This window comes from Sabethes cyaneus, chromosome 1 (assembly GCF_943734655.1).
Source record: "Sabethes cyaneus chromosome 1, idSabCyanKW18_F2, whole genome shotgun sequence".
Classification (NCBI taxonomy): domain Eukaryota; kingdom Metazoa; phylum Arthropoda; class Insecta; order Diptera; family Culicidae; genus Sabethes; species Sabethes cyaneus.
In genome coordinates, this window is record NC_071353.1 from 17,918,538 (window position 1) to 17,934,294 (window position 15,757).

Sequence of the window (15,757 nt, forward strand, 5' to 3'; positions counted from 1 at the left end):
TGTTAGACTAGTATCGTACCTCAGGTTCAACTGGGCGATAGCTTGAACGTAAGGATACAATGTACTGCAATTATTACGGCAATAAATCAGCATTTAGATGCTGACTCTATTCCAAAAACGAATTAAACTTAGGTTTTTACTACTAATCGACATCAGAACAGAAATAAAAACCGGATTTCGGTCCGTTCAAGTTAAATGTAACGAATTTCCTTTGCCTGATCTTAGTTTAGTTTGATTCGTCTTCATTCCGAATACTGTCCGACTTCTGTCCCGAAATCTGGAATTATCTAGATACAAAATTGGTAGTTTTAAGTGTTGTCGACCTACTGATTACTTGTTTTCGAAACATAGAAGAGTCGTTTAAGAATCTGACTAAATTGGTCGCAAAGAAAACAGATAAAGTGGTGTGAGGCGTCGTCCTAATGATATCCCGCTCGACGACACCCCACACAAAATAATCCAAAAAATTGATATCGAGACTGCTAGGGGACCAAATTTTTCTTCTTCCAAAACTCCGGGACATTTTCAGCAAGCCATTTTTGTGTTTTGTTGGCATTATGAGCAGGTGCTCTCCGTCTTGTTGGAAGATGAAATGACATCCATGGGACAGCAACATCCTTCAGAACCTTGAGGTATACATCGGTTGTTACCTTTAGTCCTTGTTCAAAGAAATATGGAGGCATTACTTCTCCTTCGCTGGAGATTACGCCTAGAAGCATCACATGGGTCGGAAACTTTGTTGTCATTGACGATAGGAACCTAACTACGGTCCGGTGCAAGCCACCTGTCATTCTTTCGATTCACCTGTTGATCCTGATTAAAATATTTTCATCAGAGAAAAAGAGGACCGAATGATGAGGATGCTTTAACCGACTCAGAAGAGTTTTAGCTTTCACCAATCGCCATGATTTGGGCGCAGCATTTATAAATTGACCTTTGCGTAGGGCATAAGACTTATAACCAAGGTTTTTGGCACTTATTCGCCGGATTGAGAAGTTAGAACACCCGATTTTCCGAGCCATTAAGCTCGCTGGATTCTTTTGAATCATTCTTTCCACTTTGACCCTGTTCTGTTCAGCGGTAATGAAATGGTACTTGTATGTCTTCTGGGTAGGTATGTAAGAGAGCTTATCACTTTTCCAAGCCTTCTTTATATAGTACACTGTTCTTTCCGACACTTTTACCGACCGAACTATCTCCTTTATACTTGTCGGAGACGAGCAATAAAACGGCGACGGCAGACCGATTATTTTCTTGTTTCGCCATCTTTCAGTTTCTCAATACTATTCGTTTACATCTGACACCCCACAGTATAAGTTATTTAGTGCTGCCAGATATATCTGAATATTGTTTCGCAAGCATGAGTAATTGCTATTTGCAATTTACTGCAAAAATTCGTCACGCACCCTGTATGCTGATAATGATCAATTCATCATTAAACAAAAAGGTGCCAGATACTTGAATTAATTGATATCTTTACCAAGCCAATGCCAATTGATATCAGTGTCAAAATTCTCTGACTTTATATGAAATTCACTGACATTTCTCGACTTTTCCAGGATTTCCCTCTAAATTTATGAACCTAGAGGGTTACGTCGCAGACCCGATTTACTTGCGATTCGATACAGATTTTGAACTCACTAGTCATCCGTGATGACGTGCATCCAGCAGTTAACTGTCCAAAAAACCATTATTTGAAAACCTGTTTCATCCAACGCCATGTCATGCATGCTCGTGCCAGTGCCACTGACTGGGCATCATCCTATCGTGGGCAAGGCAAGTTAGAATCGATCTCCAGTCAGTCAGTCCGGTCATCGCAAATGGTATTCTGCGACGCCAACAATCAACAATCAAACACAACTGCGACAGAAAAAAAAATATTCGCAATGTTTCCTCCCCGCCAAGCAGCGCCCAGCAGCGTGGGCACATAATGCTTGCATCCCACTCCCACTCGCGCGATCGGTTTTTTTGTCAGAGGTTCGGCTGCGGCTCGATGATGATCGGTTCGTTGAGGAATTTGGTCTTCGCAAACAATCGACTGGTTCCGTAAACACACCTCTGCAGTGTGTCAACAAGCGACACCAATAACCAATCAGCGAAACTGTAGCCGTCAATCAAGCCCCCTGGTCGTGCTCGCAAGAAGACCAGAACTGTCAGATGCTGAATGAACAGTGATGCCAACTGGAGTGCCGAGCAGTGAACCGACGAAACAGAAACACAATCAAAGTAATCAAGCCCATTAGGCAAATTGTCCGGCGTTAGGCTGGTATGAACCATATATTTTTTTCTATTTGGGCAGTTTGCTCGGGCTTTATACCGATCAATTTAGCATCATTTACTTGCTCGTCGCCTCCCGCGTTGGCATATTATACGTTGTGTACTGTATTTTTTTAATGAAGCTACCAGCACGTGTTTCTCTCAACACTATTTTTAGCACTAGCAGGGTATGTAAGCGCAGAAGCGAGTACCTAGTTGTGATAATTTGCACAATTGGCAGAAATTTATTCAAGCATCATCGCTAACGAGTGAGCAAAAGCTGCTGTGCGTAGAGTTGAACTTTGATATTGTCGGTATCGGTTGTTGCCGTGCACCATTGCTCTGTGTTTACACGAATAAAGCACACCCGTGATCACATGACACTGATCTCGTTTGTGATATGTACCTACACGAGAAAAAAACCAGGTGATCTCTAGAGTAACAACAAAACAACAAAAATGTGGTAATTGGTACGTGCAATTATCACTTTTTGTTGACGTTCGTAGCAGCATTCTCCCTTTAAGCTGTAACTTACAATCCAAATGACTCATATTTATCTATACTCGTTGTGACAGATTAATGGGGAAGAAAACGAACTGCGCAGTCATCGTAGTAGACTGCGAAATCGGAAACCACCATAGACGATCAAATTAATTAGAATCGCTCGCGACTTCCATTCATTCCCAATTTGGATCAATTAATTTAGCTGCAGCACCAGAGAGACTCATTCAACAATCGTTAGCTGGCTAACTGACTGACTGGATAAGCAATGTCAGCAGCAGCAGCATTGTTAGCTCAGTCGGGTTCAGCCCGTCTGATATGACCATTTTTGATGGGTAAACAAAATTTCCGCTGAGGTTCGCTGGCTTGTGCAGGCTTTGTGCTCCTCTCCCCTTATACCTACACGCGGATGCGCGCACAGAACTTCGGCAATCGAATACCTTTGCTAGCTTATGATCGGTGTGTGACAGTGGCGTAGCGGAAAAGGGTGTTTGCTGGACTCTACATTAATTTTAGTATCGTTTCAATTCGAATAATTTCGACTAATAATAAATTTGAAGAGGCTTGAATCCCTTATTTATTAGTCGATTGCTACGTCCGTGCAAAGTGATGACATTTTTGTTTTATTATCATCACGATAATTTAACAAGTTTAGCACCGCTGTGATTGATTGGTAAAAAAAATTGACGTCGTTCAATTGTGTTTCGATAGCAAACTTCGCTTAATTTTCATCAGCTGATAGCATAGGTTTACACAAGGGGGGAAACCCGTCTCGGTGGACCAACCTTCCTTTTGTTAGTTTTAATCGTTTAACCATCAAACAATTTCCAGCGGAAATCAGCGGCAATTGTTTCCATTACCGAATCACACGAACAGATCAAAACATCCCCTATCCATCCTATCGAAATCAATATCAAGTTACGATAAATATCGACTGCGTTGTGAATTGGTCTGTTTCTGTTATCGTGCTGCAGCCAACCAAAGTGTCAAATAGTGACTCATTTCTCACACTCACCCCTCGGTTGTGTTTGACCGTCAATTTTAATCATCGCCGCCCGCCCCTTGACGATACCCTGCCGAAGAATGCCAAAAACAGAGAACCGTTGCGTCGTCGTCGTCGTCGCACGTTCCGTATGTTCCGACCAATATGGTTTATTGATGTTTCGTTATCGCCCTTTTGATATTGCTGCCTTGTTACTGCTGCAGCAGTTCGTCTCCCCGGCCACCAGGGCCCGGCAGGAGAGCGAGTAAGTTTCTATATTAATTTGTTGGGAATTTATTACGCCAAGTCGGTCGCCACACCATTCATTGCTGCCGAACCAACTGCGCCAATCGATATCAATGACTCATACAAATTCGATTCAATTAACGTCCGGCCTCGTTTTTTTTTTTCTTTTACGCACAGATATCGAAACGCATCCCGCATCGCCCGTATTTCCACATCTACTGCTCGGCAACGGCCGGGACGCCATCGATCCGTCAACCGTGGGAGCCAACTGCGTGCTGAATGTGACCTGCCAACAGCCAGCGGCTAACCTGCTGAAGCCAGGGCTGGAGTACAAACAAATCCCCGCCAGCGATACGCCCCATCAGAACATCAAGCAGTACTTTCAGGAGGCCTTCGATTTCATTGGTGAGTACAGTTCTTTTCTTCTCGCGCTGCTATAGACTAAAGGTTGATGACTTGACGCACCGAAACAGCGAATGACTGTCATAAACTAAGCATTTTTAACAAGCAAAGTGAGCGCGGCAACGGTAGACGATCTAATTTTAATTTATGAAAAATTGTCAAAAAATATAAATCACTGTGCTTTGTGTAACAGCTGAGAGGTGCGAGTTTAAAATCGCAACAACTGCGATAATAAAATTAGAGCTCTTACGCAATACACACATCGTCCTGGTGGCAATTAAAGACTGGTTCTTGCGGGGCTATTGGCTGAAGGAAAATCTGCATTCCTAAACAAAATCATTCGGTCCGCTAACGACCAATACAGCAGGTCGTCCGGTAGTCCAGAACAACCTTCAAGCGACCTATAGGGATACCGCGGCGCGATTCGAGGCACAAAAACCGTTCATGCCGTTGTTGAAACGGCTGCTGTGGCTGGCATATGTTTAATCATGCTTTGTATCGCTATCACTCTCTGTCTGTCTGGTTTGGTTGCGCAGGTGTTTTGCCAACGCCACAGACTATCGGACATGGCTGTGCAAAGTGCAATTAAAAGTCGATGAAAGATCTGCCCGGCTATGGCGGAGAGGTCACTCCGCCTGTCTGTGGTTCGACTCGGTTCCGGCGTTGGCTGTGTTAGTAGTACTCTACTATCATCGGTCGGTACTCGCGCTCCGCTCAGTACAAAACAGTGTGTGCTCACGATGAGTATTTTAAATGCATGACTCATCAAATGCAGCGCTCGTGTTCGTGTTCTGCCTGCGTGGACGCAGGCCTGCCTGCCTTGGATTGGCAGTTAAAATTGTAAACTGTTTTTATTTCAAATCAACGTGTTTTTGCCGTTTTTGCGGCAATTGCTTTTCAATACATTAGTAGTTGAGCTCACTTGAGCTTTAGTAAACTATTGTTCCATCAAAGTAAGTGATCGGTACTATTTTTGCCGTGTCACAGGATGAATACCGCGATGACGCGGGTAGAAAAGTGTTATCAGGCACCACGATAAGACTGTGGAAAAATACCTCGTCTTCTCATGCCAGTCACGTGGTCCATTTTGTTCAGCACCAAAGCTTCTAAGCAACGGTGACAATCAAATCAAATCTTCCGGCTTCAGCGCCAACATTTACTCAATTGTATGTTGGTATCACACGCTATCTGCGTTAAAAATTTCGACAGTCCAACAGCCATAAAGTGACGAAAAGATTGAGTTTGATTTAATTTGCATATTTCAACGCCACGGTTGAACACAGTGACCAGTATAATAGCCGTCTCGATAAAAGCGGGCGGTTGTGGTGGTGAGCGCTCTAATCACCAAACAGCGCCACCGCGCAACAGGAAACGGCGAAGAACACAAACTAAATGTTCTCACGCACTGATCGAGGTCGGTCGTTTGTGTGACATATCTTAGAAAACGAGACTCGGTTGGGTTGAAGCAAACATACACACAGAGTAGACCGATTTCCGGTTGCGGTATGGTTTCACTTTTTTTTATCGCTGCTTCATACTGATGTCACACGCGTAGTCTGGTGGTCATTCAACCAACATTTCAACTCTCCGAATTTGAATATCACTCGATTGCTTCCTGCCTGATTGATGTAGGAAGTCAGTGAATTCAAGGATACCGCCCCTGAAGCAGGCAGAGGGTTATCGATTAACCCTTTCGGGAGTGGATTTGCTTCATCGGTTGTATGACAACAGTGAAACGGCAGTCCACTGATGTCACGGCTATATTTGGGCGACCTGCGGTCACAAATAAGCCGGCAAGAAAGACGATGTACCGCCTCATTTCATCGACGACGACGACCAACCTTGCGAAACGATCAAACTTACGATGGTTTGGGTTAAAATTAAATCTTACGTAGTCTCGCACACTGTACACATACCCCAGCGAACAGTTCGCGTTTGGCGAATGTAAATATAAATAAGCAAAGCTTATTGAAAGTATTCAAAACCGCTCGTCGCAACTCGCCACCGCTGCTGCCTGCCAGCCTGTCTTCGTCGTCGTCATCGTCATCATCAACATCGAGTCGTATCGAATTGGTCATATTAAAAATTCATTCAACTCTCTTTGAATTGAAAAAAGGTTCATAAGCCTCATCACCGCCATTCACGAGGCCAGTATACAATGACAGCGCGTCAAACCTCTGAGCAGCAGGCATATGAATTTCAAGGTGGCTGCAGTTTGTTTACATTTCACCACAAAAATTACCACTGGTTGAAGCTTGGAGTACGCCGAAAGAACTGATTATGTCATCCTCCTGTCGACCGGTTGAACCGTATTTGGCGTTCTCGGCGATGATATTTTGACGGCACCACCACCGTCCGCCAATCGGTACGGGAATGAATTCACTGTGTTTGTCAACATCCTGTGCTGTGCTCTGCGGCTGAACTTGGTCATTCGATTTTGTTTTTCTTGGTCCCGAGATTTTTCTGCGCGCAATGCACATCGCAGAAACAAAGCGATTATTGCATCTCCTTGAGGCATCGATTCAGGGCACATGAATCATTCCCTTTTGTTAGTATAATACTTTGGATAGAATCGATGATGGCGACGATGATGCCACTTTGTTTGTAAACTGAGAGTTGTTCTGAGTTGCTGCATAAGTTTTCCTATGTTTGTATGAAACTGGATCAGTTCATGATGATCTGGATCTTTAGTTTCCCTAATCGCATACATTTTTCCGACCGTTTCAATTCATATGTCTTTCGATGACGCACAGGACTTTAACGCAGCGCACGAAAATAAAGTTCAAGATTTAGGTAGTACAATTCTCACGGAGTCGAGAGTTGAGTGGGCCTTTTAAATCTCATGGATCGGATGGAATGGTCCCAAACACTAGGATACATTCCTACGAAAGGGAGAGAACTTCGAGCCATCTTCGTTCCGAAAGCTGGGCAACATGACAGGACAAGCTCCAAAGCATGCAGGCTTATTAGTCTCACATCCGTGGTTTTAAAACTGATGGAAAAATCATTGATTTTAATATCAAACTATCATACTTGAAGAGAAGGCCTTTGAACAAACTCCAGTTTGTCTACCAAGCTGGACAATCAACTGAAACAACACTTCATACGTTGGTTTCAAACATAGAGAAGCCTTCTGACAAAAAAAGAAACCTCACTAGCAGCTTTTCTTGATATTGAAGGAGCCTTTGACAACGCCTCCCACAATTGAATAAACAAAGTCATGGAAAAACGGACTCAATAATTTTCTAAATAAATTGGCTGACAAACGCTATGAATTTATAGGATTCGCTGACGATATGACAATTTTAGTAAGGGTAAAATTTATTTATTCATTTATTTAGAATAGTTGGTTGGCGCTAATGATACAGAATTCGTCTTAATAAAGCTGGCTTCATTTAGAATTGGAACAAACTTTTGCTCATATTGTGGCGCTCTTGGTGGACGGATTTGGAAGTTCTTGGTTCGCCCACGTGTCGGAAATTCCGCAAAACGACTGTATTTTGTAAACAAACAACATGGAAGCCGAAAGAAGGGAAAAAATTGTGCACAGGTATTTGGAAAAGTCCATTGTGGTCTGCATCTAGGCAAACTAAACAGCTGAAATTGCCCAGAAATACCGTATGGCGCGTTATCAAACGGTATAAGGAAACATTGACGACGATTCGAAAGCCTCATCGGCTAATCATCAGAGTGGAACTATCGATCGGAAACTGCCTGGTAAGATTTTTAAGACCATCAAGAGGAATCCCAATCTGTCGGGGGAAAATTCGACGCAGCCCATAGTACCGTGAGTAAAATTCGACTCCGGGAAGGAATCAAGTCGTATCGAACTAGCAAACAGCCAAACCGAACCATAAAACAGAATAGTGTGGCCAAAATCCGTGCTCGAAAGCTATACGACCGGGTGCTAACCAAGTTCGACGGGTATCTTCTGATGGACGATAAAACGTATGTCAAGGCCTACTTCGGGCAAATGCCAAGGATATTTCAATCAAATTTAAATTTGTTTTTGCCGACAAATTTTTAACGAAAATTTATGATTTGGCAGGGCATTTGCAGCTGTGGCAGAAAAACGAAAGTTTTCGTTACAAATAAGACAATGACGTCGGAACTGTACCAAAAGGAGTGTCTCCAAAACCAATTTTGCCGTTCATTCGATCCCCGCACCGTCCCGTGATGTTTTGGCCGGATTTGGCAAGCTGTCATTACAGCAAAGTCGTTCAAGAATGGTATGCAGAGAAAGAGGGGCCAGTTTGTTCCGAAAGACCTTAACCCACCCAATTGCTCCCAGTTCTGCTCTATTGAGAAATATTGGGCAATCATGAAGAGGAGACTCAAGAAGGCAAAGGGAAAAGTTGTCAAAGACATCAATCAGATGAAGATCTGGTGGAATAAGATAGCCAAAACGACGGACGAAGAAAGTGTGCGCCGCCTACTGAACCATTTCGCAGAAAAAGTTCGAGAATTCCTTCGAAACCGTGACGAATGATTTTATCCGTATTTTTTCGTAAAAGTATGAAGTAAGGAGTGAGCTGCATTGGTTGTCTCCAAGGTAGACGACGAAGGGCATAGCGAACAAATCTACGTTGGATGTTTTCGATGTGATACGAGGCGTTATTATACTGAGGATTCCAAACCGTTGAACAGTACTAACGAGAGAGAGAATTGCACTAATAAACAATATAAGGCAGTAAGGCATTGCATATTTCGGAATAGCTTTGGATACGATGAAAGATATATGTTGTTCGCAGGTAACATGGCAGTTTAGAATCACGTCGAGGTCCTTGATGTGGTCAGCCCGTGGGATTGGTATAGAATTGGGTTTGTAGTCAAAGTTCAATGGCTGAAGCTTCCTGGAATGTACTATTTCTAGTAGATTAATAATTCACTGGAACTATTCGGCGATTACGAGAATGATTAACAATCGCTTCGCTAGTGTGATGCATAAAACCACTTAAATATCAGCTCAAAAATGGCTTAGTAAACTACAACGAATGGCATGCTCTTCAATAACTGGAGCAATGACCAGCACATTGCACCAATTTCGTAGCCTTCGGCATGCTAAACATTTTCAAGACGGACATCTCAATGGACACCTACGAACCTTCCGAGATTTTCACCTGAACACTGGTCTGGTAATCATGAATGAAGACTGGATGGAAAGTAGGACAAACTTCGATATACCCTTTAAAGTAATCGAAACCGATCGCAGCACATAGGAAGAAGGTGGTCCTAAACTTCGTCCGGGATCACTCTTGTTCTACACCGATGGTTCTAAAATTGGTCAATCTACAGAAGCTAGGGTTACTGGACCCCATACTGTGCCAATGCAGTGCATTAATTTAGCGAAGACTGCGGTTTTTCGGAAAGGGAATCCTTACGGCTACTCCGCTGAACCGAACAAGATAATGAAGTTCATTAAGGAAGTCATACCTTTTTGGTGGAGGGGGGAGGGGAATGCAGAATCTTAGGGCGACCAGGACTCATAGCTGTTCGAGTATAGGACAATTGTAGGGCCAGCTGTTACGATCCTATTGACTCTAACAGCCTCTTCCAGCCGAGATTTGAACTTACGACGGCTGGCTCATTAAGCTAGCATCATACCTCGAGGCCATCTGGGAGACCGATTCCATTCTCCAGTAAATCCTTCACAGTCAAACCCGACTCTGCAGCGCAGCAAAAACTTAAAATTGTTAAACAATTAACGAATCATTTAAAATTGGGACAAGATGCCCTACCAACTGAGTGAAAACCCCTATTCCGAGGTTGCCGTCTCTATCGCGAATGGAAACGAGCTGCTTTATCAGCTCAACTCTTGTCTATATAATATTGAATCCGACGGAACAATGCTCTATTTATGGAGTGTATTATTGGTTATCTCTGGCGGTGGTGTTGTTTCGCGCCTCCTCCGTAGATACACCACCGGACCCGGTGCTGTCCCGCATTATTGTATTGATTCATTTTACCTCTTATCAGCGGGCAATTTATATGGCGAGTACCGCGAAGAAGACACAACGACGAGTAAGTGGCAAAACAAGTTTGTTTTATTGTTGCTGTATAACAACAATGAGTCACTCCACTTGCTGTTCGCAAATAGAGTGCTCATTCGATTCGGGCGTAAATATGCCACCGCCGTATTACAGTTTTACATAAATAAGTTTAAAATTTTTAAATCAAAAATAAGTCATTGAGTGCCCTTTGCTGAACATTATAGGTTTTTTGAACGATATTGAAATAATCGAAAAAGATTCGATACGATTTATTAGCTTGTTAGTTAAACTAATAGCAACTAAAAACGAGGAAAGCAAAGTCTTGACTTAACTCCTCATCATCGATGGACTTGTCAGCCAAAACAATTGCAGCGGTAGCTGATATTAACAGTACTTCCCACAGTTCTGTGTGCTGAAGAAAAGAATCAGAAAACCCCGGTTGTTTACATTTGCACTGTTCGGTCGTTATCGAATCTGGATCTAGTGCTTTTCAACAAACCATCCAATGCCAGGTGATAATGGGTTTCTCCCATTATCAGCTTGCTACCCCGTACGATAAGCTGATTTACACACGACTCTAAATTACCGTTTTGTAAAGGTGTTTCGATCGAAACTGTCCATATATGGACCGCGCACCGGTAACAGGTGCTGAGGTCAGCACTTGGCTTGGGAGCGAAAATAACTTATCACACACTGCATCTAAGGGGCACTAAACCGAACAATCTAGCAAGTTGTAATTTTCGTAGAAGGCTCCACTTTCTAGGACATTCCAAAATAATCTAAGGGCAATTGCTATGCTTAACTTATCTGGTTAGACTCATACTCACTTGGCAAATTGAATTTTGATTGAGTTTTTCTGAATCACCCTTTTGCGCAACCAGTTGAATTCGACTTCAATTGCTGATATAATCATTGAAAAACTTCAAAATGTATAGAAATTTCGCGTTTTTAAATTTTTAATTGAATATCTGACAATTCCGTCTCCCGATTACGTTAGGTTTTCATACATTAAATTTTATCGATATAATTTGGGAAAGGGAAAGGATGGTTGAGTTCTTTTCTTCACCGGTTTACTTTCTGGACATCAAGTTCGTCTAGGTTGAATGTTCAAATGATAAAATCGATCTAAGAAAAGGGGTAGTTTTACACTTTCACAAATTAATTTACCTACAGGCCATCAACTTAGTCGAGGTTTTATCGAAACAAATGCTTCCTGACCAGTTGGGATGGATAGATTCGAAGTAAACGAAATTGTATGTGTGTAAGATTGTCGTCCGGTCCTGGAAAGCAAAAGCATTCTTTGATGTGATTGGTTGATTTATGCTTTTTCAATACTTACTTGACAAATTTTTGTCATTTTTTCCATACCAATCAATGCATAGAAAAATCTCTGGTCGATTGGTGCAAATATCTCTAGAATCCGTTGAAAAATGACTTAGTTATAAGCGTGCAAAACATTACCACTTTTCGTTACATGTTCATTTTTCGTACTTTTGAAGTGCACTCCAATATAGAAAACAAAAACGTAGTTCTACGCTAAAAGCATTATCCAAAGAGAGCATACGTTATCTAACAAGTATTGAAAACATTTGGTTTACAGTAGTTGTATAATTCCCCGGAATTCGAATTGTCTCAATTTTTCCGTCAGCTTTTGGTTTCTTTCTTTTTTTCCTCGAGCCATAAACCCCCACAAACTTAGCATCACTTTTACCACTGATGTAACCGACGGACGGCTAGGCAATTGGCAGGTACCTAGCGATAAAATCGAAACAATAGAGGCATTGCGGAGGCCATCGCACCGTGTTACCAGCGAGCCAGCTAGCAGCGCTCGGCGATGAATCATCGGTTTTCGACACTACCGTGGTGGCCCAGCAGAAGACGCTGGTTGAGGGCGGGCGGGGGCCGGCCGTAGCGTACGGTCGACTACAGGTTCGAGCAAGCTGTGTGAATAAAGCAGACCGCAATCAATCAATATATTATTTCACATGTACACGACTGTTGGTAGTATACACAGGTGCCGTCGGTGTTCTGGTTCGGCATTGCGATCCTTAACTTGCAACAGTTCCATGGCGTGCTATGACGAACGAAGCTAAAACGGCTTCACCTCGTGCTGCTGGTACCCTTACCGCACACACAGGTAAGCTTCAATGCTTCCTGCGTTTGCTCGTTTTTTACCGTTGGCTGTGCTGATGTGACGGGCGATGGACGAGAGGCTTGGAAATCTGTTCTATCATTCTCTACTTCTAGGTTTCACCTTTTAATTAGCATGTGGCGTGAAGAACATGGCTCAGATGGACGAAGGAATTATGTAGGGCTAATTGGTGATACCTCTCTTTGAATACACATTCACCACTTGCTGCTTCATTAGGTTCTGCCCTACCCAGAACTACTCTCGAGGGATTCTCGAACAAATCTTTTCTAATCTACAGTCTTCCGATGATTCTGGCACAGGGAATACAACCCATGCCAAGCCATTTTGCATGCATAATGAGTTTACTCTTGTCTGACGACGGTCTGGACCGAACGAATTCAGATAAATTTTAGATAAATATTTAGATATTTATAAGTAAGCTCTAAACGGGTGTACATGCCATCAAGGACGAAGAGGGGAATTCACAGCCAAACAAATGTAGCACTGAAGATTACGCCTTTACATTCTTTGCAAAAGATAGCACTATGAAAAGCTTCCTCTTCTAGTTAGGTTAGGGCTCCTTTAGCGCGATGACGAAGACCTTCCGGCTCGCAGGATGTGGGAGTTTTGGGAAATTAACTGTATTTTATGGATCCCCTCCTTCCGCCCGTAGCGCATGCTAATGTGAAAAGGAAGTCCGGAGGGTTGCACGCACCAATAATCCTTCCCGCGATGAGCAGCGCCGTAAAATCGAGGGTGGATCAGTAGAACCACCGTGCAACATAAATTTTCCTAGCAAAGATAAACAATACAACCTGCGCGCATTTGGTCGTTTGTTTGTATGTTTACACAGCTCTTATCGTGCACGGAAACTCTGCCGCTGTACAGTGGGCAAAGAACTGTCAAATAAGAGTGGTCCGCCAGAGCGGTTTTCTGAATTGGTTGCATACTTGATCTGCCATCTAACGGATCGAAGCAAGGTTTCGGAAAACTCTGAGATTACACACCCTCGTGCAGTGCAGCACACTTCATTCGAGCAAATTGAGTCTCACATAAAATGAGAAATCAATTTGGCTTTAAAAGGATCCCCGCACGTGACTGTCCGCATTACCGAAAATGATCACACGTGTCGACACTCCCCGCATGGAATGTGCGTCACACGGACATCCGGAGTACCCTGCAAAGCAGTCGATAAGCCGATTACGTGTGACGAATTAGTTGCCTGCCTGCCTGCCTGTACACAATCGATATTGGCCGCCTTTCGGTTGCCATTGTGCCAACAAGAGACAAGAAAATGCTTCTTCTGTGCAGCAAAGGCACACACTCATTCGGCTTGTACTTTCATTATTGCGCTAAATCACGAACTGCCAAACGAACGCCGATATTTTCCACGTCGCTATTTATGGCTGCCTGTCTGTTGTAGTAGCAATGTTTACATTTACGTTGGAATAGCACTGCGAAAAGTGGAAACTCTTGAAGGAAATATTTCTTTAGTGTTCGTCGACCGAAAAAAAACCTTCAAATCGCGAAAGGCATGAGTCATCCAGAATCGATTTTTGCTCAAACTCTTCCTCCGCCCACGCCGGACGATTTATCACTTGACGTTTGCGTTTTTCCAGTGCTGCCGCATCGCGATGCAAGTGGAAACCAACCCGACCGCCAAGTGAGCGCACCTGTTGGCGGTAAATACTTCGTATCTGTTCGTTAATCTCTTTTGCACTGTCGCAACCGCATTATTGCACACGCCGCACCGGTTTGTTTCACCCTTGGACGCAGTGGTGTAGTTGTCATGTTTTTGATAATCCTCCGGACCCTGCTGGAATCCTTCCGAAAACAGTCACGCACCGTTTTCCGGTTGGTGAGTGATACCTATATGAGGAGAAGTGTTTTTTAGGCTGTAAACACCAACACACAAAGGCATGTGCGGAGTGCGGGGGTTTTACGCTGACTGACTGAGTCCTAGTTTTTCCCGCTGACGACGGCTCCCCTTTGTGCACCGAAGGAACAGCAGCGGCGTGGGTGTTGTTTCCCTTGCGATAAATGAATAAAGAAATTCATCATCCAAAAATTGTCGGTATGCTTTCTGTACCGCCCGTGCCCGTGTTGACAGAAACTAGCGACCTTAAATGTAGCGCGGGGACGACAGGCTGAATGACCTAATTCCGTTAGCAATTTGCATTTGACACGTCAGCAGCAGTTGATTTTGTTGCGTTTTCAGGTTTTCACTGCTGTTTGGAAAAGGATTTTCTTCGGGTACTAGGAGTAGTAGGCGCTAAAAATGGATTTATTAAAAGGTTTTAGCTCGCGCGATTCAACCTTTATTATTACATCAGCTGATTATTTTTGAGTTAGCACCATTATGAATAGAATCAAACCCCTAAACCCTACCTACAACTTTTTAAGCGTTGCTTCAATGAGCATTCCTCGCCTTTCTCCTTCATGCCTTATCCCGATCTGTTTGGATACTATCAACACCTTTATTTCATCACTTTCTTCTATTAAAAATGATGGCAAGCAATTGTATAATGTGTTTTCATTAGATCACAAGACTTGTCATCAACGGTCAATCGGTGAACGGTGACCAAACTTTGTGATCGACAACCCAAGGAAAAGAAAAAACGTACAACCCTCCGAACAGTTTCGTTAACATCCGAAACCCGGGAATCAATCATCACCCCCGAGCACGGCAATGTAAAATCCCACAAAACAACACAAACAACCTAAACCCTTCATGTTTTTCCTTTGTTGGGAAATCAAAGATCAGCACAGGGCACAAAAAGGAGGAGCTGTGTGCATGCAAACGCACAGATTATTCCTCGCAACGTTTTTGCTGCTGCTGCTGCTGCTGACGACGATGATGGAAGGAACCCGAACCCAATGACATTTCCCCTTCGGCACGGTAACGGCCGGTTTTTATTCTCATTCAGTTCGCTAGCTAGCAGGATGACTCATCCTGCTTGTTGGTCCGGGTGACACCCCGGATACCGTCTATCCCGTTTTTTACGATGCTGATGCTGCCGAAAACTGCAACTAATGAGGGGGTGGAACCCTGAAAGGTACATTACTCTAATAGGTTTGCGATCCGCCCTCTGTCTCCCGGTTGACAGCACCACCGAGGTAGAGCTTAAAATAACAATAAAACCTCTCCCCTTGCCGTCTCCGGAAAGATATCACGGGCGCTCTGATTTCATTGCCGGTCCAGGCGCCGGAAAAACTTGCGGCTTGCGAAATCATTTCCGACAATAGCGA

General features: G+C 43.5%; 1 protein-coding gene across 1 annotated transcript in view; it reads left to right on the forward strand.

Annotated features, from left to right (window-relative positions):
• Positions 1-15,757, forward strand: part of LOC128734975 (tyrosine-protein phosphatase vhp-1-like) — a 39,104-nt gene that overhangs the window by 12,558 nt on the left and 10,789 nt on the right. The window contains exon 3 of the mRNA XM_053829400.1: positions 4,163-4,390. Within this exon, the coding sequence (XP_053685375.1) occupies positions 4,163-4,390 (228 nt within the window). The remainder of the gene's footprint in view (positions 1-4,162; positions 4,391-15,757) is intronic.